The sequence below is a fragment of the Lathamus discolor genome, chromosome 4, assembly GCF_037157495.1.
Source record: "Lathamus discolor isolate bLatDis1 chromosome 4, bLatDis1.hap1, whole genome shotgun sequence".
In the NCBI taxonomy this organism is placed as follows: Eukaryota; Metazoa; Chordata; class Aves; order Psittaciformes; family Psittacidae; genus Lathamus; species Lathamus discolor.
In genome coordinates this window covers 99,549,702-99,573,280 of record NC_088887.1, presented here as the reverse complement: position 1 = coordinate 99,573,280, position 23,579 = coordinate 99,549,702, and the positions used below count along the sequence as shown (strand labels likewise).

At 39.1% G+C, this 23,579-nt stretch overlaps 1 protein-coding gene across 3 annotated transcripts; it reads left to right on the top strand.

Moving 5' to 3' along the window:
* On the top strand, nt 1–22,973 carry RCBTB1 (RCC1 and BTB domain containing protein 1). 3 transcript variants are annotated; one of them, XM_065678280.1, is made up of 12 exons: nt 3–237; nt 5,827–5,997; nt 6,812–6,962; nt 7,448–7,614; nt 9,566–9,724; nt 10,687–10,794; nt 11,701–11,843; nt 14,858–15,048; nt 17,735–17,861; nt 18,348–18,499; nt 19,196–19,326; nt 22,031–22,973. In XM_065678280.1, the coding sequence occupies exons 2-12, from the start codon at nt 5,854–5,856 to the stop codon at nt 22,169–22,171; spliced, it is 1,614 nt and encodes a 537-aa protein (XP_065534352.1). In that variant the 5' UTR covers nt 3–237; nt 5,827–5,853; the 3' UTR covers nt 22,172–22,973. The 3 variants fall into 3 exon arrangements, with proteins under 3 accessions (XP_065534354.1, XP_065534352.1, XP_065534353.1); XM_065678281.1 differs by lacking the exon at nt 3–237 and adding an exon at nt 351–498; XM_065678282.1 differs by lacking the exons at nt 18,348–18,499; nt 22,031–22,973 and having other exon boundaries at nt 1–237; nt 19,196–19,312.
* The last annotated feature ends 606 nt before the right edge of the window (nt 22,974–23,579 follow it).

The following is a 23,579-nucleotide window of genomic DNA, read 5'->3' as shown; positions in this document are numbered from 1 at the left end:
CACGTGACACGCCCCCTCCGAACCGCCCTCGGCTCCCGCCCTCGCCCGGCCCGCTGGTTGTCACGTGCGCGGTGCGCACCCGGTCGTGCCCGGTTTGCTCGCCCGGGGGCCGGCGCCGAACGGCTGTAACGGTCCTAACGGTCCTAACGGCCGGTAACACAGCGGCTCCGCCGGGGGCGCCTCAGAGGCAGCGGGAGCGGCGGCCGGGAGCCCGCCGGGGAATGCCGCAGGGGCCGGGTGAGAAGCGCTGGGCGCGGTAGCTCCCGTTAGGGCGCTGTGAGGGCCGCGGCTGGGCGGGCGCAGTGGCGAGCGGGTGGGCTGGGTCCGCGGTACCCGTCTGGAGGAGGAAAGGGTCCCTCTTACGGAAACAGCGCGTGGTTGGGGGTCATCGTGCGGGTGGTTTGGCGAAGCTTTCCTGCGGTCCGCTTGTGACTTCTCCCGCACAGCTGTCTGAAGGGCTCTCTTCCTGCTCGGCGTAGCTCGCAATATGTGCGCACAGTATGTTCTGGTTTGGGGTTTTTTCGGTTTCATGGTGTTTCAGTTTGTCCTTCCTTTGTTGTCTGCTTCCTGAAGGCTCAACATCTTTTCCCCCTCGCTGGGTTCGTGAAAAAACACGAATAGTGTTTCTTCAGTTATTAATACAGGTCTTCTAAATTTAATATTGAATTAATATTTACTTTATGAAAGGACCATTCAGAGTTCTGATGTACAAAGTTTAAGTGACCTCTTTCAGAAAGCATGTTGTCATCTACTGATGAAAGGTAAAATCGATTTGAGTCACTTAAACTAGGGGTGGGCTTATGAGAAAAAATAAATGGAAATGTGTTTGAAACGCAAAGGTTTTTAGGAAAAACAGTGTTTGGAAGATGCAGTAATTCTGTAGAGCCTTAATGTGAATGTTTTCCTTTGAATGCTGTCTCTATGCACTGTAAGGGAATATAGGTATTGCTTTAGAAGATGTCTTGTCCTGAGTGAATAGTTCAGTAAGTTGCAGTAATGGCTCGGCTTAAAAAAAAAAATAAAAGAAAAAGAAGGCACATTGTGATTGTAACTACAGTTTTGTTATGGTGTGTGGATGATTGTTATCCTCCTAAGGGTTTTTTCCTATGTCTAGAACAGTCTTATGTTAAGTAGTGTTTATTTGCGTAGTGTTTTTTACTTATTTATATCTCTTTCAGCTGGTTACTCAAAGCAGATAGGAGGTCTGCTTGTCAGATCAGAACGTTTTTCTTTCCCTTACTCATAAAAGGCATCCAAAAATAAATCGTGCAGAGGTTTGAACACAGATTTTTGTCATAGAAATCTTGCCTTATGTAAGGTCTAAGGAAAGTTAAGTTGAGGCATGTGATTTCAGGGAGTGCAATATCCTTGTGTCGGCAGGGAGAAAACCTCAATAACATGACTTGGGTCACGCATCTGATTAATGTCAGTAGTATGTATTGTTTCCAAGTTCTTTCTCAATACTGAAATACAATATTAAAACCCCAGACGTAAACTGGAAAAAACATGGAGAAGATTAGTGTTACATCTAGGATTTTACTCTTTCTTGGTTGTTGTGTACTTAAAAAGGTCAAGTGTGCCAGTCCTTTCGTGTTGATCTAAAGCCAGATATCCCAGCTTTTGTGTTCTCACTTCTGTTTATAATTCCTGTAGACAATTAGGAGAAATGGAGGCCTGACCCTGCAGTTTTTTTCTGTACTGGAGAGAATCTGCTCAGCCAGAATAAACCGCGGCACTGGAGGGGCTGAGGAAAGAGTGAGGCAAACAAACATGCAATTGTGTTCAGATAGTCTTCACAAATTAGGGGATAATCTTTGAGGAGTTAACTATAGGGTTTTTTTGTTGCAATGACAATGGGTACGGTTTTCCTGGTAGGATGTTGTGGTAGGCTATTGTTCTCTTCAGCATGGGTTTGTTTAGCTGAATATAAACTCTATAAAACTTTATGTAAAATCATTTAACAAAACATTTTGTAACTGCTGGTGGGTTTTCTAGTTTTATGTTGGTTTTTTTTACTTTAAGGCAGGGATGCATGTTTGCCTGAATGTATTGTTGAGAATCAGCCTGTATGCCTTTTCTTTAAAAGGCAAACTAGTGAGAAGTTGAATGCATAGGAAGCAATTTAATACCAGATTTTTGAAGGGCTTATGTGTCTGAAACCATGTGGGTTTTTTAAATCTTGAGCGGATCTAGATTTTTTTTCTTTCCCTAACCTTGTTGACTGCTCTGAGTTCAATTTCTTTTTATCCCACTGTACTGCCAGTTCAGTTTCCTTCTCAACAAGGCATCCTTTCTTGCTTATTTTTAGCCTCACTGAAATTCAAACAATCATCTTTGTTTCTGTTCCTGTTTGTATACCGAGATTGTTGGATAATTTCAAAGTTGTCAAAGTAGTTAGAAGAGGGCTTGATGATATAAGTGCCCTCTGCTGGTTAGTTCTGCAGTAGAAGTAAAGGTATATGGTGTATAGTTACCACTGGATCGTGCAGTAGAAATGAAAAGACAGTTAAAGGCAGTGACATACAGTATTTCTGAAAGCAGCTGTCTACCAAAGCACCAAATTTAAGCTTATGAGTTTTATACTCATAATGCTTTCAACTGCAGTTAACTTAAAATCTAGATGTTGATGTGTGACAGGTATGCCTTAGAGCTACCGCTGCCGTGTTGCATGCGGAATCTAACCAATAGCTTGAGAGTTAATACATTGAAACACCTATTTGCTTACAGATTAAAATAACCATTACTTTGGACTGCATCTAGTGCATTTGCACGTACAGACTTTCAGTTAGGGTGGAGACTGTGCATAATATGTAATGTGGCAGAGTCCAGGCCTCTATGTGATTATCAGAAGTAGATAATAACCTTAGCTCTCTTACTGATGCAGTACACTAATGGTGAGCAAAGGACGCTGTGTTTCTTTGTGCCACTGCTTGCAATGACCTGACTGAAGTCTCCTAGATTAGCCCTTCGGAGCAAAGATTTGCCCAGAAGAAACTCTGCACGCACCTTTCCCCTTGTATTTAGACAAACGTTGTGCAAGGATGGAGTTTGAGTGTGCTTGGTGTGAGAGGTTAATCACCGTATTGCAGAGTGTCTGCCCTTTTGGAAAGTGTGCAGTATGTCTTAGAGGATGCTACAATTAATTAGGTTTCTGTTTTGGTGGTGCTTATGCCTACGTTGGGCACTTACTTTCTGTGGAAAATAGAGAATAAGTAGTTAAAGCAGTGTTCCAGGCACAGTTAAAGCTCAGGAACAGCAAGTCCATCTGTAAGTCCATAACTTTCAGGTTTATATGTAATTTCACTCATGTAGGTATAAGCAGGAACAAAAATAGCTGCTGTTGCTAGTGTAAAAATGTTGCAACTGAATGATTATAGGTACTCCAGCAAATGGCAGCATCTAGGGGCAACATTTAATAGTTGTAGAGGAAGGGAAAAGGGTCTGTGTTTAGGAGAAATGGTGCATATTATATAAAAGACAAGAGATGTCTTTTGTTTGTTTAAAGATTTTTGTCCTAAACTTGGAGAGGTTTTAGAATTGAGATCTATTAAAGAAACTAACTTGGCAGTGGCAGATGAGCTGCCATTAAAAGCCTTTTAAGGAAAACCTTTGAAATAACTGTAGAATTGTAGTAATAGTTGAAATTGGAAATATACAGCACTGCTTTAGATAAAAGCAGTATTACATAAGTCAGAATTTGTAAGGTTTTTCGTCTGTGGATGGAGTTCATTGCTCATGTCTTCAACCTGGAAATTCTTGTGTGCTTGAAAGCTTTTCTTTTAACTACGGGTGTTAATTTGTCTGGCAAGATACCCAGTTGAGCTTTGAGGCGTAAAAAATGCAGTGTGACTTGCGCAGGTTTGAGAAGTGCTTGGAAATGTTTTGTTGAAGTGGAGTGATTAACTGAGTCATACAATCGTGGAAAATAAGCCAAGCAGATTAAAGACCTAGTGCAGAGATCATTAAGGGGAGCACATTTTAAACTGGATACATTAAGGGTAGAATATATTCTCAGGGTGCTTTAGAAGTTTTTAATTTACTAGCACATTCTCCATCAAAATAAGATTTTTGTCTTCGTATCTCAAATTGACAGGATATGTTGAAAAGAACTTCTGTGAAGAAAATAGATTTTTGTAATGTCCCGTTTATGACCGTCTTGCGCATTGCTAATTGTACATTACACAAGGCAAAATAAATAGGAAAAGTCAGAAGGAACAATTACTTGGTCTGCGCAGATGAGCAAGTCAGTGCTGTCTCCTTTTAACTGATTGATAGTGTCATGTTAAGAGATTTGCCAAAGCAAGGTAACAGATCTTGGCACGTGGCGGCCTGAGTTTGTAAAGTGACTAGAAATTAAGAACGCTTAAGCACATTCAGATCTGTTTAGCTGCATAGAATGTGCTGTGGTCTTGATATCACATAGACTTTTAAAAGCTGTTCTACAAATATAATTAGTATGAATGTGCCATCTGGAGACTTCAGGTGTTTTCAAGACTTTCTTCAAATCTGAAATGTAGAGTGAAGTCAGGCTCTTAGTGAGAGAAGTGCCTGTAGAGTAGAGCTGGGTTTGTTGGAGCAAGGTTACAAAATCTGATCAGGAGACAAGTCAGGTTTTTGTTTGTGTTGGTTTCTTTTTGCATACACATTTCCAGTGTGACCCCAGAGTTTCTCAGACTTCTTAAAAATATAACAAGCCCCCTCCTTCCACTAAATATCTGCACTGAAAGACCTGTACTTTGGGATTGACTGTTGGTTTTGAACAGCTTTCTGAAGCCGTGTCTTGGTTGTCAGCACACTTTTGAAAATCATCAGAACCAAACGATTTATCTTTTTAATTTCTTTTTTTTTTTTTTATGATTTACTGTAATTTGTTTCATGTCACTGACATTCTGCGGCATTCTCTATCTAGTGCTTTTAAGATCTCACAAAACTTGCTGATACTCTTGGGCATGGATCGTAGGTTGGCAGTGGCAGAATCCCTTCATGGTATGAGCAATGTTACAGTTTTTATGTGCAGGATTGAAGACCTAGATAAGCTCTGTGTGTTTGTGTTGACTGTCCGCTTTGTTCTTGACCTGGTGCAATTGTCCTAGGGAGACTGGGAAGATGGAGCATTGTGGAAGGATGGATTGTATAGTCTGTGTTCATTGACAGATAATGTCTATACCCAGTTCATGTTTCCAGCTTTTAATGTTGTCAGCTTGTTTTTAACAGATTATGACAGTTTTACTTGATCACTTCTCTCTGATGTGTTTCACTGCTTAATTGTACAAACTTGTGAGTTTATCTCATGCTTTTGTGCTCTCACAATTAGTTTTTGATCATAAGAGATTTTGATTATGCAAGAGATGGCAGATTTGTGTTGTGCTCAACAGCTGCTTTATTTTTATTAGCAGATTTGACATATGCATCAACAGCTTGCTTATATGTCATATATAAGTTGTAAGACTACAATAAAATTTGTGAGTGAAAGTTTTATAAATGGGAATCCCAGCTGAAATGCTCTGAAAATTCCCTCAGAAGTCCCCTCTGCCACTGGGGGTGTCACAAAGTTTGAATGTTTGCTTGTAGAACAGCAGATGTTCAGTTGTACCAAATACAGTTTACTTACTCTGTTAAGAAAAGGCCTGTTCTTTCAGCGTCCTACCAGTGACTTGCTATTTGTCCACCTTCATGCATATATGATTACATATTTCTTGCAGAACAGAATGTTATACTTTCAAAGCTGCAATACATGTGTTTTCTCCAATTTAAAGGAAGTTATCTTATTGCCTGCTGATTGAAGTGCAGAATACACTTTCTAATAAGTTTCTGTTTTTATTACAGCAATGTCGTCTTACTTGTAGAAACATTATGACACACAGCAGCATCATGGTGGATGTAAGCAAGTGGCCAATATTTGCCTTACTGTCACCTCAAGAAATAGCATCTATTCGGAAGGCGTGTGTATTTGGTACATCAGCCAATGAAGCTATATATGTAACGCACAATGATGAGGTAAGGCTGTAATAAAATGGAACATATACCCTCCAATTAGTTGTTTTCATAGTCCACTGAATACTTGTAAATTAATAGCTTATCAAAAGCTTTGTGTGAAATTTGTGTATTTCAAAGTATGTTGGATGTAACTTTTAATTTCTTTTTTAGTCCTGTATGGGGACAATGTAGATAACTTGCAAATGGCAAAGGCCAGGATGGATTACGTGCACTTTTGAAGACAGTCAGAATTCAAAAGAAGTTGTTGTAGCTTGAAATTAAGTGCAAGCGCTCCAGGTATGAAGATATATAATTAGGTTGTGGCTTGCTAAATAACAGTACAGCAGAAGATTATCTGTGGATTTTAATGATTCTGAAACAATGCGAGTTAGCATTGTGCTGCTGAAAGAGAACAAGCCAGGTGTTCTGGGGTGTATCAATGGGAAGGTTTCTTGTAAGACTGGGTAGAGTAGGACTTTATTTTTTTTTTTTCCCTAAGTCCTGTCAAAGCTACCTGAAGGATGAGCCTCTCACAGTACAACTGTGGCTGCTCTTTGCAAACTGCTTTAAAAAGAAGGGGCTGTCTTCCACTTTCACAGTTTAATACTTCTTATTGTACAGTTCCCACAAATGAGAGGCCTTCATGGATGTGAAGAATTTAAGTTCATCATTTAACTTCCAAAGTGTCCCCATGCTGACTCTTGAGCTTGTTAATTTCCGTGAGTTAAATCTCTTGCCCTCAAGAGTCCGTAGTTTCATGAAGACCTGGATGTTGCCACATCTGTCCATACCTGAGTGTGAATCACTTGAAATCAGTATTCCTCTGTTTTTTCAGGTATTTGTTTTTGGACTGAATTGCAGTAATTGTTTGGGAACTGGAGATAATCAGAGCACAATAGTACCAAAGAAATTAGAAGCCTTATGTGGAAAGAAGATTTCCAGTCTCAGTTATGGAAGTGGACCCCATGTTGTACTTTGCACTGAAGGTAGAAAATTAACATTTAGTATTGAAACATTAGTTGCGGATTTTAAGTTCCACTTGCATTTAAGAAGAGTGTATTAATGTGTAATTGTATTAAGTTGTTAACTGGGTAATGCACACTAAAGGTTTCTTACTGTTCTGAAGTGGAGCTAAATGTACTCAGTAATAGGTAAAGCAAGTTTCCATTTCCACTATGTTGCAACTATAAAGTTTTACTCTTATTATTTATGACATATTTAGTTTTACCTGTGCACTTTCGTGTGTTTCCACAACAAACCTAGAGGTTTATTTTGTGATGTATGTGTATAAAATAGTTGCATATGAAGTATATATTTTTTTAGTATACAGATGATTTTTTTGCAATAGTTTTGCTCTTTGTTAATACCCTTTCACTTTCTTGTTGATGTTTTTAATTTCTTAGAATTCTGTCTGCCTTAATTTCCTTGGAATTTTTGGTGGTTTTTATCACAAACTTCAATGTTTTTGCAGATGGTGAAGTATATGCTTGGGGACATAATGGTTACAGCCAACTTGGAAATGGCGCAACTAATCAGGGCATTACTCCTGTTCAAGTTTGCACAAATCTGTTAGTAAAGAAAGTGGTGGAAGTAGCTTGTGGCTCTCATCATTCCATGGCTCTGTCATTTGATGGGGATGTAAGTTGAAACCTGTTCAAATCTCTTAAGTTCCTTCGTGATGTGAATAGTGCAAGGGACCTTGCAGTCTGACATTTCTCTTTCTCTGTAGTGTAGTTACAACATAACCTTTTTTTCTGCTGTCTTAAACCAGGGTGTCCTTCTCTTCAGAGCAGGAGAAAACAACTCAAAACACCCCCACAACCCCCAACAAAAAAACCTTGTCCAACCACAAAAAAAAATGGGATAAAAACTTAATAAACTATTGTGTCTTGCATTTGTGGTATGTCTTACAGGGACAAGACCAGAAAGCTGTGTCACGGGTGAAATAATGTTTTATAAAGTGCAAAATGTAACACTGATTTACTTGCAGTTCTGTTATTTAAGAGGTATTATGGTGTTGTTTGTATTTGCTGCTTATTGTTTATTCTGTTTCTTGTAGTCTTCATGATTTCCAGGCTTTTACTGTGAAAGAATGTTGCTCTACACACCTCTGAATACCTTTGTGTGTAGCTAATTAAAGAGCACTTGGTTTATAACCAAGTTTGCTTTATTCTATTTGTTTACATGGCTTACGGCTACATGTCATGGGAAACACACACAATTAGTTTCCGCTTAGTCAGATTTGAGCAATCTGTGCATATCTGATTTGAGTTGCATGTTACTGCATGGAGGAAAGCCTCATTTCAGCTCTGTTTAGCAAAATAAGGGTTCTAATTTTAAAATCTTCGTAAAAATGAAAATGTAAACTACAGGTTTTTTTCATCCTGGTAACCTAAGCATACCTCTGTTATGGTTCAGTAGAGTTATCATGTAACAGTAATACAAAGTAGGAAATCAGTATTTGAGGGTAGGAAAGATGCATTGGGTTAATTTAAGTGTTGTATTTGGAAGGAGAGCCTATTCTTAAGGAAGATCTTCATGCCATCACGTTTGACTTGGTTAAGCCATAAAATCTGGTGTGTGTGCAGGAGGGAGAGGATGTTCATGCATTAGTTAAACTAGTGGTGCCAGCTACTGTAAGGTAGCTGCCTGTGATGGCCATGCTGTCTCTTGTAATAAATGTCAGATGCTTGAAATGTCAGTGGAGGTAGGGAAGTTTCTTTGTATTTACCATGGAGTTCGGATTTACAGCTTGCTTGCCATTGTGGCTAGTTAATGTGCTATAAAACTGTCCTTAGCGTACCTTGCAGTAGTTTAGTCTATTTGTGCTCCGAGGTTTAATCTCTACCAGAATTAATTATACAGAAAGCAGCAAAATATGTTAAGTAGAGTTTTATTTATAGAAAGATTTGGCTGCAGAAGCCCTTGTGACTTGGTACATCTGGAGGGTCATTGAAGTTGTAAGTATTCATGGAAATACTTGGCAGAATGTGCTGGTTTTGGCTGGGATGGAATTAATTTTCTTATTATAGAATCATAGAATGGTTAGGGTTGGAAAGGACCTTAAGATCATTTAGTTCCACCTCCTCTGCCATGGGCAGGAACACCTCACCCTAGGCTGTGTCACTCAAGGCTCTGTCCAGCCTGGCCTTGAACACTGGCAGGGATGGAGCATTTACCTCTTCTTTGGGCAACCTGTTCCAGTGTCTCACTACCCTCACAGTAAAGAATGTCTTCCTTATGCTTCCTTCTTCGTAGTAGCTGTTATGGGGACAGTCCACTCACTATGTTCTCTGTCTTGTAATCTGACCTATGTTTAATACAGAAGTATGTTCCTTTGTTTTCCTGTTGTAGTCAGGTACTCCAGTTCTGTAGCAAGAAGCTGAAAAAAGTCCTATGTTCGTATTTGCTAGATCAGTAGTATTTCTGTTTATAATTTTCAGCTGTTGAAATTTAATTTTAAGCATTTTAGCTTGTTCAGTAGGGTAGTTTACTCTGTCTGATAATGACTACAGTAAGATTATAATTTATTACTAGCATTACGATTACTATGGCTTAAACTGCATTTTTTGTTTGCTTTTATGGACAGCTGTATGCTTGGGGCTATAATAACTGTGGTCAAGTTGGATCTGGATCTACAGCAAACCAGCCAACTCCTCGTAGAGTTTCAAACTGTTTACAGGGTAAAGTGGTAGTTGGCATTGCTTGTGGTCAGACCTCCTCCATGGCTGTAGTAAACAATGGCGAGGTAAGCATTGCTGTGTTCTCATGGTCTCTGTTACCTGAACTTACGAAGTTAACCTTGAACATGGAGAGATGCTGACATGGAGTGCTGAAGTTACAGAGTTGTATTGATAGGGTTATATTGATAATTTCTGTGAGATAAATTTAAGGAAAATTCTGCTATTAACTGGAAATACTGTCTTCAACAGATTCTTTAACAGATGTCTTAATTACATCAATTTTTGAAAGTATGCAGAGTTAAATAATTAATCTTTCTGCAAGAATACACCGATTTATCCCGTTTCTTAAACACATGGCTTGATTGCCAGCAATAAAACTGAACCCAGCGTTTGCACATTGCCCTAGTATTGTGCAACTGTTCTGTATCACAGAGGTTTATGGTGTTATCTTGCTTCTAGGTATGAACTGTATCCTCAATTTTACTACTTCTCATTAAACTCGGAGAGTAGCATTTCTTTGTGGCTGGAGGGACTGTAAAAGTCCCTGGGGTTGAGATAAGCTTTCATTGTACATATTTTTGTCTTGGTATATCCACTCTAACAAAACTGAAGTAAAAAACAGCCAAGCTGGGAACTTCAGTTTAAACTAATCCAGTAGCTAACCAGCTGATCAGAGTAACTAATTTCTTTTTTTATTTAAAAAAGAAAGTAATAATGAGAAAGGAAGGTGTAGAAGTCAACTGAAATGTTGACGCTATGGGAAAGATTTGGGTGTATTGTAAGTTTATTGCAAAATTTCTAGTGCTTCAATGACAAATACATTTTAAACACAGGATGGAAAAGTTGAATACAGTCAGTTGTAGTATATTTAATGTCTTTCAGCCTTCTCAATACTGCTCTTAAAATAACGTACAGGGTTTTTTTTGTAAGATGTACTTTTCTGACTTGTGTTTGATACTAAGTCTTAGATGGTCTGTACTTCTGCTGAGGAGTGGCTTTAATTTTTTCATTTTCCTTTTGCAATCAGGTGTATGGCTGGGGTTACAATGGTAATGGTCAGCTAGGTCTTGGAAACAATGGCAATCAACTAACACCGTGCAGAGTGGCAGCGTTACATGGTGTGTGTATTCTCCAGGTATGTCTAATGTGGGAATGAAAATGCATTCATGTTACTAGCGTCTGCTAGAATGGTATCTTTGGAATCATACACCTGCTTCTAGATCTCACAGTTAAAATAATGATATTTTTTTTTTAATCTCCTATAAATTTTTTTAGGCTTATGAAAAGTGCAAGTAAGCTGTAGAATACTTGCTTTTGTAAGTGTTCTGAATGATTTAAAGTTAGCTAGTGTAACTATGAGTAAATTATGCTATGGATACAAATTGCATTTTTGTTATAAACCTGAACAAAATGCACTAGGCAAAGACAAGAAAAGAAGGGGAGCAAGGTGTTCAAATTATATTCTACGTAAACAGTCTAATTAGTCCTTCAGAAATGAGAGGGAAAAGGAAAATGAGTTGTGGTGTGGGTTTGGTTGGTTGTTGGTGGGTTGTGTTTCTTTTCCCCAGCTAAAGAATTAAACAAAAATTTGGTACTTCCTGGGGTTTTAGTAAGGATCTGTGGAGCCTCATGTGATAACTTGGGTTGAACGGTTGTTGGCTGTTGACCTGCAGCTCTCATAGTTTGTACTGTATTCAAAATACCAAATTCTGAACGTATTTCAGAGTTACGTGATGACACAGTTCACTGTTTGTGTGACGATTCTGCAACTGAAAGCAAGTAAAAGCTAGGGAGACTTTGCAGAAGTGTAGTAAATAATTTAGGAGTAATCAATGAACATTAATTTAATGAATTTGGGACTTCTCTGGTATTTACAGTTAATATATTTTGTTAGCTTTAAATACCGAGAAATAATGCATTGTAGTGCTAAATGAAGAATGCCTGAGAAATTTAACATCAGCTAGACTAAGGCAGTGTGTGCTATAATTGTGTTTCTCATCTCTGGTTTTTTTAGTAGTAATGCTTATATATTTACTTACAGATTGCCTGTGGCTATGCGCACACACTAGCACTAACAGATGAGGGCTTGCTCTATGCCTGGGGAGCTAACACTTATGGGCAGCTGGGAACTGGCAATAAAAGTAACCAGCTAAGCCCGGTGCAGATCATGATGGAAAAAGAAAGGTAATCTTGCTGATGCTGTTTCTGGATTGATAAATCTGAGCATGTGTTATGCAGTCTCTAGCAGTTGAAGCATGCTAGTGTAGGTCATGGTGGATTGTTTTTCTATGACAAATGTTAAAAGCATAGGAAAGAATGGTAATTTGCTGTTTACTATAGACTGAATGCTTTACTATCTGTAATGATTATTGAAAGTAAACATGCTTTGTATTTACCTCATACTGAAAGATACCGAATGACTGTTAGGCTATTCTAAATATGGTTGCTTTGGTTAAAAAATATGCAGTTATGAAATCAAAAAGCCAATCTTTTAAGCTGTATTGAGGCCTATGTTTAACAAATAAAAAGAGGGGGGGAGGAAGCACTGCATTTGTAGGAAGTGGCATGAGGAAAAAACAGTTTTCTGAAAGACTGACAAACCATGTAAACAGAACTCGATTTGCAAGGTTGCTAGAGCCAAGGACTGATAACAATACTTTTATCAGTGGTACCAGTTAGTAGTTTATAGTTTCTTAGTTTCCTAGACTCATAAAAGAATTGCCCTTACCCTCGTACCCCTTCTTCCAGCACCCTTGTCATCCTCGTATTTAGGATGGCTTTTGTTCACTACAAGCTTGAACCTCGGTCCCATTCTCTGGGCCCATGTGTATACCTATAGATTAATGTACCTCAGTTTGGAAACTTCTTAATCCATAAATTCCTTAACCTGTAAATCACTTAACTTGTAATCTCCACTTAACTAAGAAGCATTTGTGGTTGGGTTTTGTCCTCCGTGTCTGAACTGTCTTTCTGGGAAGTCATTCGTATTTTTCCTGTTTCTCACACTTAATGTTAAATTAAAAGCTGCGCAGAACTGAGATTATTTAAGAGCTTAAAAAGAGGTGGAGGTAGGAAAGAAGAAAGGAACCATTGCAATAGAAACCACTGAGGTTAGGCTGGCTTGTCTGTGAAGGAACTGACACTAGCATAGCAAAATGATATATTATTTTAAAAAGCACTGAAACAGGAATGTGTGTTTGCAAATAGATCACCTTTGTTTTCTTGGCAGTTTATTTCTTGAGTGAACTAAGAGGAACTGTTGCATTTAGTATTGTGTATGTGAACTCAAGCATGGAACTGTAATAAAGCTGGCATTTGTTCAGTGACTAAAGGAGAGAGAAAATACAAAATTTCTGCTTGGCGTCTAAGGGCGATGTAAGTCACTTGAACTTATTCATCTTGCTTGATGCAGCTCCCTTGGAAACAGTGCTGTAAGTGGGTGAGCTGTCATTTCCCATGAAGCAGGTTACTGCTGCTTCTCCTGGTCTTTTCATTTATAGAACTCTTGTCGTTTGTATGTAATGCTGGTGACAGTTCCTTAGGAAGTGGCATATGATGCTATCTCGAAGAATATTGCACATATAGCTTGTAAAGAATTTTTAGACTTTGTGTTAGCTTGGAGGAGCAGCTATGATGTGAAGTGTTTGCTTAACATATTATCCTGTACACGTACTGTAGGTATTCAGTACATGTACTATGTATGTGTTACAATACATGTTCTACTATACTTTTTGAGTATAGTATAGTTTGCCCTGGAAATAAGAATCTGTTCTGCTAAGGGAAGAGTTTGGGAAGGAAGTAGTTTAGGTGGACAGTTAAGATGGAAAGTTGTCCCTGAAATAATTGCTTTATGATGTCTCTTGACAGAGATGCTGAAATACCATAATGTTGCAAAGAAGTTCTGAAGTTGATAATGGTTTAAAATAACCTGTTAGTCTTTTATCTGCCTGAAATAACTGATACATACACTGAAAGTCATTGGAGATTCTTCCTGTGTTTTATCTTGAAAAAAATTTTGCACTTAAAATGTGGGCTTTCTGCTAAAAAACCTCTTCACCGAAAAGCTAACTCTCCATGTTATTGTTCTGTAAAGGAACAAACATTTTGATATGTACATCCTTAGATTGCTTGGAAAGACATTTATTTGTCCCAGTTGATCTGTTTCTGGCACAAAAGCATGAAATCCTCTGATCCATTTTTAGCATGGAATAAAACCAGGAAAGCGTAGCTTTTATTTTGAACTAACACTGGAACTTCCCCTGGTTTTTGCTAATCGTGTAAACAGAGGCACTGGAAACATCCTTGCAGTCCTTTTTGATGGAAGTGTGGTTCTTCTCAGTTCTTGTAATGTTTCAGATGGCAAGGTAGGGATTGCCTGAGCAGTGGGAGAACAGAATAGATAAGTGTGCATCAGCAGCTCTACTATTTTAAGGAGCTATGTGAGGTGGGTGAAAATACTATATAGACTTCATTTGAAAAACAGCTATAGCTCTCAAGAATGTGAAGTTAAGTGTGCGTGTGTTCACCTCTCCTCAAATGAAGCACTGTCCATGTTCCCTGCTGAACTTCAGTGTTGAGGAAAGGAAACTACAGCAAAATAAGGAGGCAGAAATACAAGCAGTAGGTCACATCTCTGTCTAAATAAGAATAAGAAAAAAAGAAGGGGGGGGTGTTAAAAAGAGGGAGGTAGAAGGGTTTCTTAATAAAGCATTTATCGAAAAACACCAAAGAACTTAATGTGAGATGATTTTTACATCTGTTTGAGAGACGTTCTGAAAAGTGTTCTGTAAAAATCTTAGTACTAAAAATTTTCTGCTTATTCTGGAACCGGAAGTTTCATAAGCTCCGTAAGCATTTCTTTTTGAGAAAAAAGTGATGTGCATTGGTTTTAAAGGGGAAACCAGAACTTCGGGTTTTTTTCATCTCTTTCCCATCTTTATGGAAGAAAAGGAGGAATGTCAGATGATGAGAATGACATCATTGAAGCAATACATGAGTATAGTAAAATCTACAAGCAATCTGAAAATGTCATTGCAGTTTAAAAATATTTATTCAAACAGTATCACAGTCATGCAGGGCAAAGAAAGAAGTACAGGAGTGTAGATGCATAGTTTGGTTGGCTGTTATTTTGGTGAGGTATTTGGAAAGTCACTTGATTCTGTACCTGTAGTATCTTACAAGGGTTCTTCTGTTCACAGGGTTGTGGAGATTGCTGCCTGCCACTCTGCTCACACGTCAGCTGCCAAGACCCAGAGTGGCCAAGTGTACATGTGGGGCCAGTGCCGTGGGCAGTCTGTGATCCTTCCCCACCTCACGCACTTTGCCTGCACTGATGATGTGTTTGCTTGCTTTGCTACCCCGGCCGTTATGTGGCGTCTTCTGTCAGTAGGTGAGAATAAGCTCTAACATGGCAGCCAGTGCAGTAATCTCTTGTGTACATTAGTAGTGATTAGTACAGAATACCACTCCTGTTTTAAGGAGAACTGGCAATACGAACTGGGAATATGAAGGATTGAATCTCTGTCTTATGTTTCATGTTAGGAAAGTAAAGTAACAGAATTCCAGGTTTTCTTGTTTTGAGATGATTTCTCTCAACTGGATTTAGTTAGACTTTTATTCAAAGACAGGCAGATTTATAAAGAAAAGTCCCTCTAAAACAAGACCTTAATAGTTTCCTCTGTCAGAACTCTCTTTTTATGCTGCCTTGGATTGCACTTTGGGAGGCAGTCTCTGTGACCAACAAATAAGCCCAATCCTTTCTTCTTTATTATCCTTGATTCACATTCTGCTAATTCTTTTTTGACCCCAAATATGATATAAAGTGCTTGGCTTGCTCTTCCACTTCCTTGAAAACGTGAAGTCTTCATGCTCAAAACATTAAGATGTTTTCATTTTAGACCTGCTGCTTCAGTTCTTAAGATCATTTCAGAGATCTAATCTGATTTCATATTGACAACAGATCCTAATTTTGTTAGCTCCTGCACAGAATTGTTTTTGTGGACAGATCACATCCAGAGTGACCTTTCTGCAGTCTCAGCCTTTAACCTTGCATGTGATTTGTTCTAACCCTGGTTCCCTACCTTTTCTAACTTTTCATTTAGCCGTGTTACCGCACTCATAGAGGTCCAGATAACAGCATCTCGTCTATAGAGAAAAACTGAATAGTTTTACTAGAGAGAAAAGATTAGCTTGGAGTGATCTGCTTCTGGGTAAATCCAAGTCTTGTTTTATCCTACTCTTGCTTTCTCCATTTTCTAACCCTCTGTGATAGGTGTTAGTCTTGTCCTCTGTAGAGGTCTGATGGTTGTCCAGTCTGTTGCCTATTGCTGGTAGTGAAGACTGTTTAAATGAATGAATCTCCCCATTTTCACTACCTTTCAAGTTCTTGGTTTTTATGAAGTATTCCCAGACTGAGTATAACAACATGTTTTAACTTTTGTATCTGCTTTTTAACTCTTCTCAGCTGTTGGGGGTTATTCCCTTCTTATTCTGATACTCCTACTTATTGAATATTTAAACCAAAAGCATTAATCATGGGGGTATTTTTAATCTCCATCTTCCCCACCTTTTTATTCATACAAGTTAAAAAAACCTTTTTTCTTTCTATGTTTGGGGTTTTTTTGTTAGTGAGAGCTAACTCTGCATAAAGGTTATTGTTCTGCTTCCAGTTATGATTGTTCTGCCAAAAAAATGAAGCAGTCACTCAGGATTGGCTGTGGTGAAGTACAAATCTACAGCCTTTTTTGAGGAATGAACTTGAGGTATTTGGAGTGAAAGTTGATCTGCTGCGTAGCTTAAGCTAAGCTGAAGAAGAAAAATCACAGGAAGAAAAATCATATGAGCAAATGGAGCGTGGTTTAGTTAGCCCTGGTGAGCTGCAGGTTCTGTGGGTGATCTGTGTAAATTGTAGGAGTGTGTGGTCTTTGTGGCACAAACATGACTTGTCTGTTACAGCAGTATTCCTTCTAAAATGCCAACTAATTCAGCTGTCCCGAATGGTGAAAGGTAATTTGTGGATTGTATATGGATGAATAATCTGCAGTCCTGTGGGACACAGGAGGGACACCACATCCCATTATAGTGGAAATCCACTTATTTTTCTTTTCTATACTTTGCTTCTTAGAGGCCATGTGTTTTGAAACACACTTTTAAGATGCATCAGTGTAAGCTTCAAATAGTGGCTTAAATTAATTTTTCTAGAACTTCAGAGATCTTGTTTTACCACAAGTCTGAGCCATCTTGTGCTGCAACTCTTGTGTGATTTCTAGAGACATAGAATGGGACCCCTGTGGGACCAGTGCCATGGGCCTTAATAGAAAGAACTGCCAAAGAGCTGTGAGCTTTAATCCACTTCCAAAATTGCCAAAGTCCTATGCCCTTGGTTTTACACAGTATCTACTGTCACTCTTCTTTAACAGCACTGCTGCTAGGTTTTGTGTTGTCATAATTCAATAGGAAACTGAGTATAATGGTGTCAGTGATAATTCATGCTTTTAAGCCTTGGCAAAGACCTTGACAGGCAGCCTGCAGGCTATATCCAGTCTGCTAGCACAAACAAGTGGCAACTGGTAACACATTTTCTTACTGTTTAGGCTCAGATCACACCGTGTCAGTGCAGTTGAAGTACTGTACACTGTGTCTCAAGTTGCGGGTGATGCTGTAGGCTCCCATTAAGAGCAGTGTGCAGCTGCAGAGGTAGTTTGCAGGTTGCGGAGCTGAGCTGACTAGCTTGAGCGCTGGCAGTGAGCAGCAAGGAGGCTGGCAACCTCATGGGTTGTGCCCAGGAGGAGAAAGTTCTCCAGGTGCTTTCCATGGTGTTCTGCTACCTCTGTGCAATGAGCTGGAATGGGAACTGCTGACCCCTGCTGCCTGTAGCTGGTGTGTAGCAGTCAGTGCCAACAGGAAATGGTATTGGATTAATTCATTCCTCCCGTTTCACCACTTAAGCCAGTGGAGCTCTAATACTGACCTATTTTCCTTAACATGCTCTTAGTTGAGCTTCTAGCATTAGTTAGTGATGTGTATGTTCTAAAATGCGTAACATGGTTTTGTTTGTTTTAAAATTGTTTCTGTAGAGCATGAGGACTTTTTAACAGTAGCAGAGTCTCTGAAGAAAGAGTTTGACAGCCCAGAAACCTCAGACCTAAAGTTCCGTGTGGATGGAAAGTACATCCATGTCCACAAAGCTGTTCTGAAAATCAGGTAGTGGTCATGTTTCACAGCTCTTGGTTATTCTGTATAAACTCTTAGTATCACATCTAAGGTGGGGGGAAGTAAAGGGTAGGGAGGGACTGCTAAACCTGTAACATATAATATGTATGTATCCATAATCACTTTAAATGAAGTGATTGTGAAAAGAGTTGAATCAAAACTCTTGTCTTAAAATGGTCCATAGTCAATTTTCACTAAGCCCATCTGTTGTTCTCAGGATAATGAATTCTGTTAAGTTGGTCTGATTGCAAGGAATACATAGACATTTCTGTGTCATAGATCAAATAAGAGTTTTATCTTGATGCATAACAATGCCCACAGTATTAGGGACCAAAATGTGGACCACTGGCTGTGATGGAGTATGGTAAAATATTTGTGAATATTGCAGAGTGCCCCAAATATGTATTTCAGGGGGACTGTAATGTAACGTTCATGTGTTCATATAATAGTGTTCCAGATTATGTCTTTGTCTCTTAGGTGTGAACACTTCAGAACCATGTTCCAGTCATACTGGAATGAGGATATGAAGGAAGTGATAGAAATAGACCAGTTTTCTTATCCTGTGTATCGTGCCTTTCTTGAGTACTTGTATACAGACAGTGTGGACCTTCCGCCTGAAGATGCAATAGGTATTGCTTATGGTCCAATTATGTTAGAAAGCAGCATCCAGAAAAACTGAGGCAGGGAATGCAGTATATATATATTAATACAAGCTTCTGGTCTGGCCTATAATGCGTTTTACTGGTGATTAATTAATCTGTGTTAAAAATACTATTGTAGCAAATGTACCGTGGCAAAACTGGTGGATATTTAGAAATAATCTATGAGCATTTTTTTCAAGTTTGGGAGAGAAACTGTTTGGGTTAGAGTACTTGAATATTGTACTGAATTGAGTCAGTTATTAATCAGGATAATATCAAAGAATCTCAGTAGATCTAACATAGGGGAAACTTGGACAGCAGCGCAAAGAGCAAGCCGTAATTGAGGCACAGATTTTTGTGATGGTAGCTTTTTGCTGATGTTGTGCTGCTTGTTCTCTGACATTTTCACTCTCACAAGCAGTTAGGTATGCAACGCAGTCGATCAGCTTGTGTATTTGGAGAGATTAACAGGATTATGGCAAGAGGCAATAAAAGGCCTTTCTTCTTGTGTAACGGTAAAATTCATTTTCCTGAGTAGTGACCCACTTGCAAAAAGCATCTTACAGCGCCATAGAACATTGCACACAGAGTGCAGATGCAATCTGTACCCCGGGAGCATAAGCTGCTGTTCAAAGAGCAGAGATCGTTACAACGGACTAATGTACAATGGTGTTTTAATTGCAGGGCTTTTGGATTTGGCTACTTCGTACTGTGAAAATAGACTGAAAAAACTGTGCCAGCATATTATCAAGAGAGGAATTACTGTGGAAAATGCATTTTCATTGCTCTCTGCTGCTGTCAGATATGATGCAGAGGTAAACTTCTAAACTTCAGTCTCTTAAATAGGTGGCTGCTTTGTGACTTAAACTATGGAGGAAAGCTGCCAGTTATTTTTTCATGTAAGCTTGCTCCTTTACTATCTCAGGTAATACTGTTTCCCGTTGTCAGAATTTGAGAATGTTGAACTTAAAAGAACCCTGTATTTGCCATGAGAGATATATCTTCCTCCACCCCCATAAACCAGTACTGGGAAGGTGGACTAGTACACAGATAGCTAAAGATGACTGAAGTTCCAGGCTGAGGCTCATTATCTGTAAAAGTTTGCATTGCATAGATTTCATGGTAAAAGGTTATGATGCTGTGCCAAACTTCATGAATTACTGTTTGGGGGGAGATGAAGATGACTAACAAAAATATTTGGAAACACTAACTCTGAAACAGAGGAGGGGTTTAAATACAAAACAAAACTACTAACATTGAGAAAAGCAGTCTTGTAAGCCTGAAGTTACTAAGGTGTAAGGTTATGTGTTGTGTGTGTTGCCATATGGTGGTGGGTTTGGGGACAGTGCATTTAGGTTTCTTCCTTTTGTTGGCTTGTTTTGTTTAGCTACAGTTAAATACACTTTTAGTCTTCACAGTATGACAAAATGTCAGGATAAGAACTGCTTTGTGGGCCTGATAAATGTTGAGGACAGAGAGCAAGTGTGTGAAAAGGGGGGAAGGCTAGAGAAACTTCTCTATTGCGCCATGTCTGACTTCACTACTACATCGCAAACATGCTGCTTCGTGGACTAACCAGGATGTATTCCTGGTCTTGCTGTGGCTGTGTTCAGCATAGTATCTGTACATCATGCTTTTGACTTTGGTTGGCTTGTTACTTAAGCTTATAAAGCAGTTTTGGTACTCAGTATATCAGCACATTGCTTTTTCTTGTACTTAATACCCAGTGATTGGCATGAAAGTTCCCTAACTTATTTCAGAGCCTTGTTTTGCGTTGTTTTTTTGATATACCTTACCTAAAGAGCTGTGTTAGTGTCTGAATTGTGGCTTCAGCTCTACTGTGAATAGCAATTTCTTTGGTGCGACTTCATGGAAAATAGGAAAATTTCCATATTTTAACCTCAAAAGATTGTTTGCAGGATGGGTGTTCAGTGTGTGATGGATTCTGCTTTTAAAGTGTAGAAGAAATCCAGTTACTGTGCCTTGGCTGTACCTCACTAGCAAAATGGAGTTAGAACTATAGGCTTAAATGGTTCATCAAGGAGAGAATGGGTGAGACCTAGGGTTTGTTTTTTAAACAAAAAGTGTGTTTTACGTGCAGTAATGCTGGATGGGAGCTTGAAATTGCTTGGGTGATGTAGTGCATTCAAGGAACTGCATCTGGAAGACAACCGTTAAAAGAAACTGCTTCGCTGATTTGAAATACCTCTGACACAAAACTTTCCTGTACTTTCTTTTGGTGACTGACTGAGTTGAAGTGGCTACAGTTAGGTCAGGTGTGGCTGCTTGTGGTAGCTCTTAAAATAATCCTTGGATGTGCTTTTATTCACTTAAGCCTATATTTCAAGGATAATTTGCTGGGAGTGCATCCATCTGCAAATGAAATTCAGCCTTTTTTTTTTTTAATGCAGGACTTTTAAATATTCCAAAATTACTACTATTACAATATGTTTATTGTATGCTTTTGTTGCATTGACTTGGAATATGATTTTTTTTAAATAAAGCAGTGCAAAATATTGTAATGTGTATGATGTAATTTTGTTACAAATGCTAGTACATCCTGCTCTTTAAAACCAAGAAACCCATCGGTGTTCAGTTCTAATAAGCTTGTCTTTTTTTGTTGCACAGATGCCACACAAGCCAAGATCTGCAGCTTCAGAATGCCTGGTTTTAGGCCAGGATATGTTTTTATATTGTTGTTGTGTCAAGAACTCTCACTGGCACACAGTTGCTGTAGTGTTCAGTATTGTGAATATTAATCAGTGGCTTAAAGAGCTCTGCAAATGTATTATGCCTTCCCGCAGTGCCCCAGGTGCTGAGCAGCTGAGGAAGGGAGTGTTCTCACATGTGAAGTACTAGTTCTACAAACTTAAAACACAATAGAGGAATTAGAACAGGGTGGGGAGTTGCTATTTCGTAATCCTCCTTATAACAAGAGCGTGTTTCTAAGGCACAGAGAGGCCTTCTGCCTAAACTTGGCTTTAAAACTATCCAGTCAGTATATGCTTGCAGTGATCCTGGGGACATGCAACTTCAAGGCTTTAGTTAAGCCCTTAACTAAGCAAGAAGTCAAGCAACCCTACAGATAGATTTCGGTTTGTTATGGAACAAAAGAGCTGAATTTTCTAAATCCACAGTCTTGGTTATGTATCATTACCCTGAGGTCTCCTGTTTGTGTTGTGTTTTAGTAAATGTCAGTGAGTGCAGGTGAAACTCTTAAAGTTGGGAAACATTTAAAATACATATTGCTCATAACAGCTGATTTTTGTGACTGCAGCTACATAGAACGAATTGTGGCTACTGTGCCTCTTGTACCCATGATATGTGTGTAGAACTATTATTTCTGCTGCATTTACATAGTGACTGTTTGGGGGAAAAACATTGGGAGCCACTGGGTTAATGTGTTTGGCTCATCTGTAAAAATAAAGCATATACAGGCATTTGTGCCTGCATGTCATTTTCTGTGCTGGAGAAAGCAAAGATAATAACATTTTTTTTTTCTTCTTTTTTTCTGTTTAGGACTTAGAGGAATTCTGCTTTAAGTTTTGTGTCAATCATTTGACAGAAGTGACACAAACCACAGCGTTTTGGCAAATGGATGGTCCTCTGCTAAAGGAATTCATTGCTAAAGCCAGTAAATGTGGAGCCTTTAAGAACTGAAATGAGGCTGTAAGTTGTGGGTGTTTGCAGGGATTTTCTGCAGTTATAACAGGATGTTGTAACTGTACAGGTAAAAGCGAGGGTTGCCTGGTCTCTTATACCAGAAGACATGAAAAGCCACAGTGGAAACAGAAGTTTTCCATGCTCAAGAGTGAACTGTTATAAAATGTCAAGCAAAATATTCACTTGCATTTAGCAAACCTGGATAGTGGAACCAGTTCAAGATTTCAGCTGGAGAGAGGACACGGTGGTGTGCAGAAGCTACCAGCCAGTGGTGAGGATGCCTCTTTAGCCTGGGAAATCGGAGTTCTAGCACTGCCTCTCAAGACTTTTCAATTTCTTTGGGAGTTGGAGACTAATGTGGCTGTCACTTCAATAATTAACTCCCTGGGATTATAGAGAAGCAAATGGCATGGAAATCTCATACTGCATTTGCATGGTTGTGAATGACTTTGCCATTTGCTGCGTGTAATTAACCAAGCATCTGGTGCTTAAAAAGGTGTGCACAAATCATCCATCCGCAAAGCCTACATAAGTGACTTTGAAGAAAGGGGTAACTAGCAAATCTAATCAGAAGTCAGTCTCTGTATTTGAGTATACCTTAATATAAGCTGCAATGTATACTTCACGTAATCTGTTCAAGCAATATGTGTAATGGCTAATGGAAAAAATTTCCTCGAGTGACTCCAGATTGCATCTGTTCCCTTGAAAGGAAAGGGATACACTGCTCTTAAAGCAGGGGTTTTGCATTTAAGTATTTTCTAAATGTAAACTACATGTAATAAAATTTAACTTTTTTTTATACCTGTCACTAGTGAACTTCTTTAGCCTTTGAAGAAACTGGCAAGCTTTTTGTGTTGCCTACAGGATAGAAGTTGCTTTACCTGAAAGAAGTTAGCCCAAACCCACAGCCTAGGTATGACTGAAGCTTGCCAGTTTCACTGTGCTTGACAAATACGTGTAATCTCAACTTCAGGAAAGGGTAGCTTTATTTGTAGACACCAGTGCTGACAAACTATGGCTCTTCCATATGTGACTGTAACCTTACAGCACGTATGTATGGACACAGCCTCCCATTTTTACTGAATACGTTTAAGGTGCTACATCTGCACCAACTACAGAGTAAAGCAGAGGCCCTGGACTGTCAGAGTTGAAGTTCAGGTTAACTGCGGGTCTAACTCTGGGGTTGTGACGTTGCAGAGCCTAGAATTTTGGGTGGTTGAGAGAGGCCAGGGAGCTTCTACAGCATGATGCTGGAGTTCAGCCGAGGACAGGCTGACAGAATGCTCCAAAATGTGTCAGAAATGTTTCTAATAAACAACTTGTTTTGGATTGCAAACTCTAGGCTAAAGGTTGAGCTTGGCAGGGGGTGGAACACAAAAGCCCAGGACTTGTCCTCTAAGCTGCT

Coding starts and splice junctions, on each gene's coding strand:
- RCBTB1 (XM_065678280.1), top strand. CDS start 5,854: ATGACACACAGCAGCATCATGGTGGATGTAAGCAAGTGGCCAATATTT. Junction 7,615..9,565: donor CTCTGTCATTTGATGGGGAT/GTAAGTTGAAAC, acceptor TTTTATGGACAG/CTGTATGCTTGGGGCTATAA. Junction 17,862..18,347: donor AAAGCTGTTCTGAAAATCAG/GTAGTGGTCATG, acceptor TTTGTCTCTTAG/GTGTGAACACTTCAGAACCA.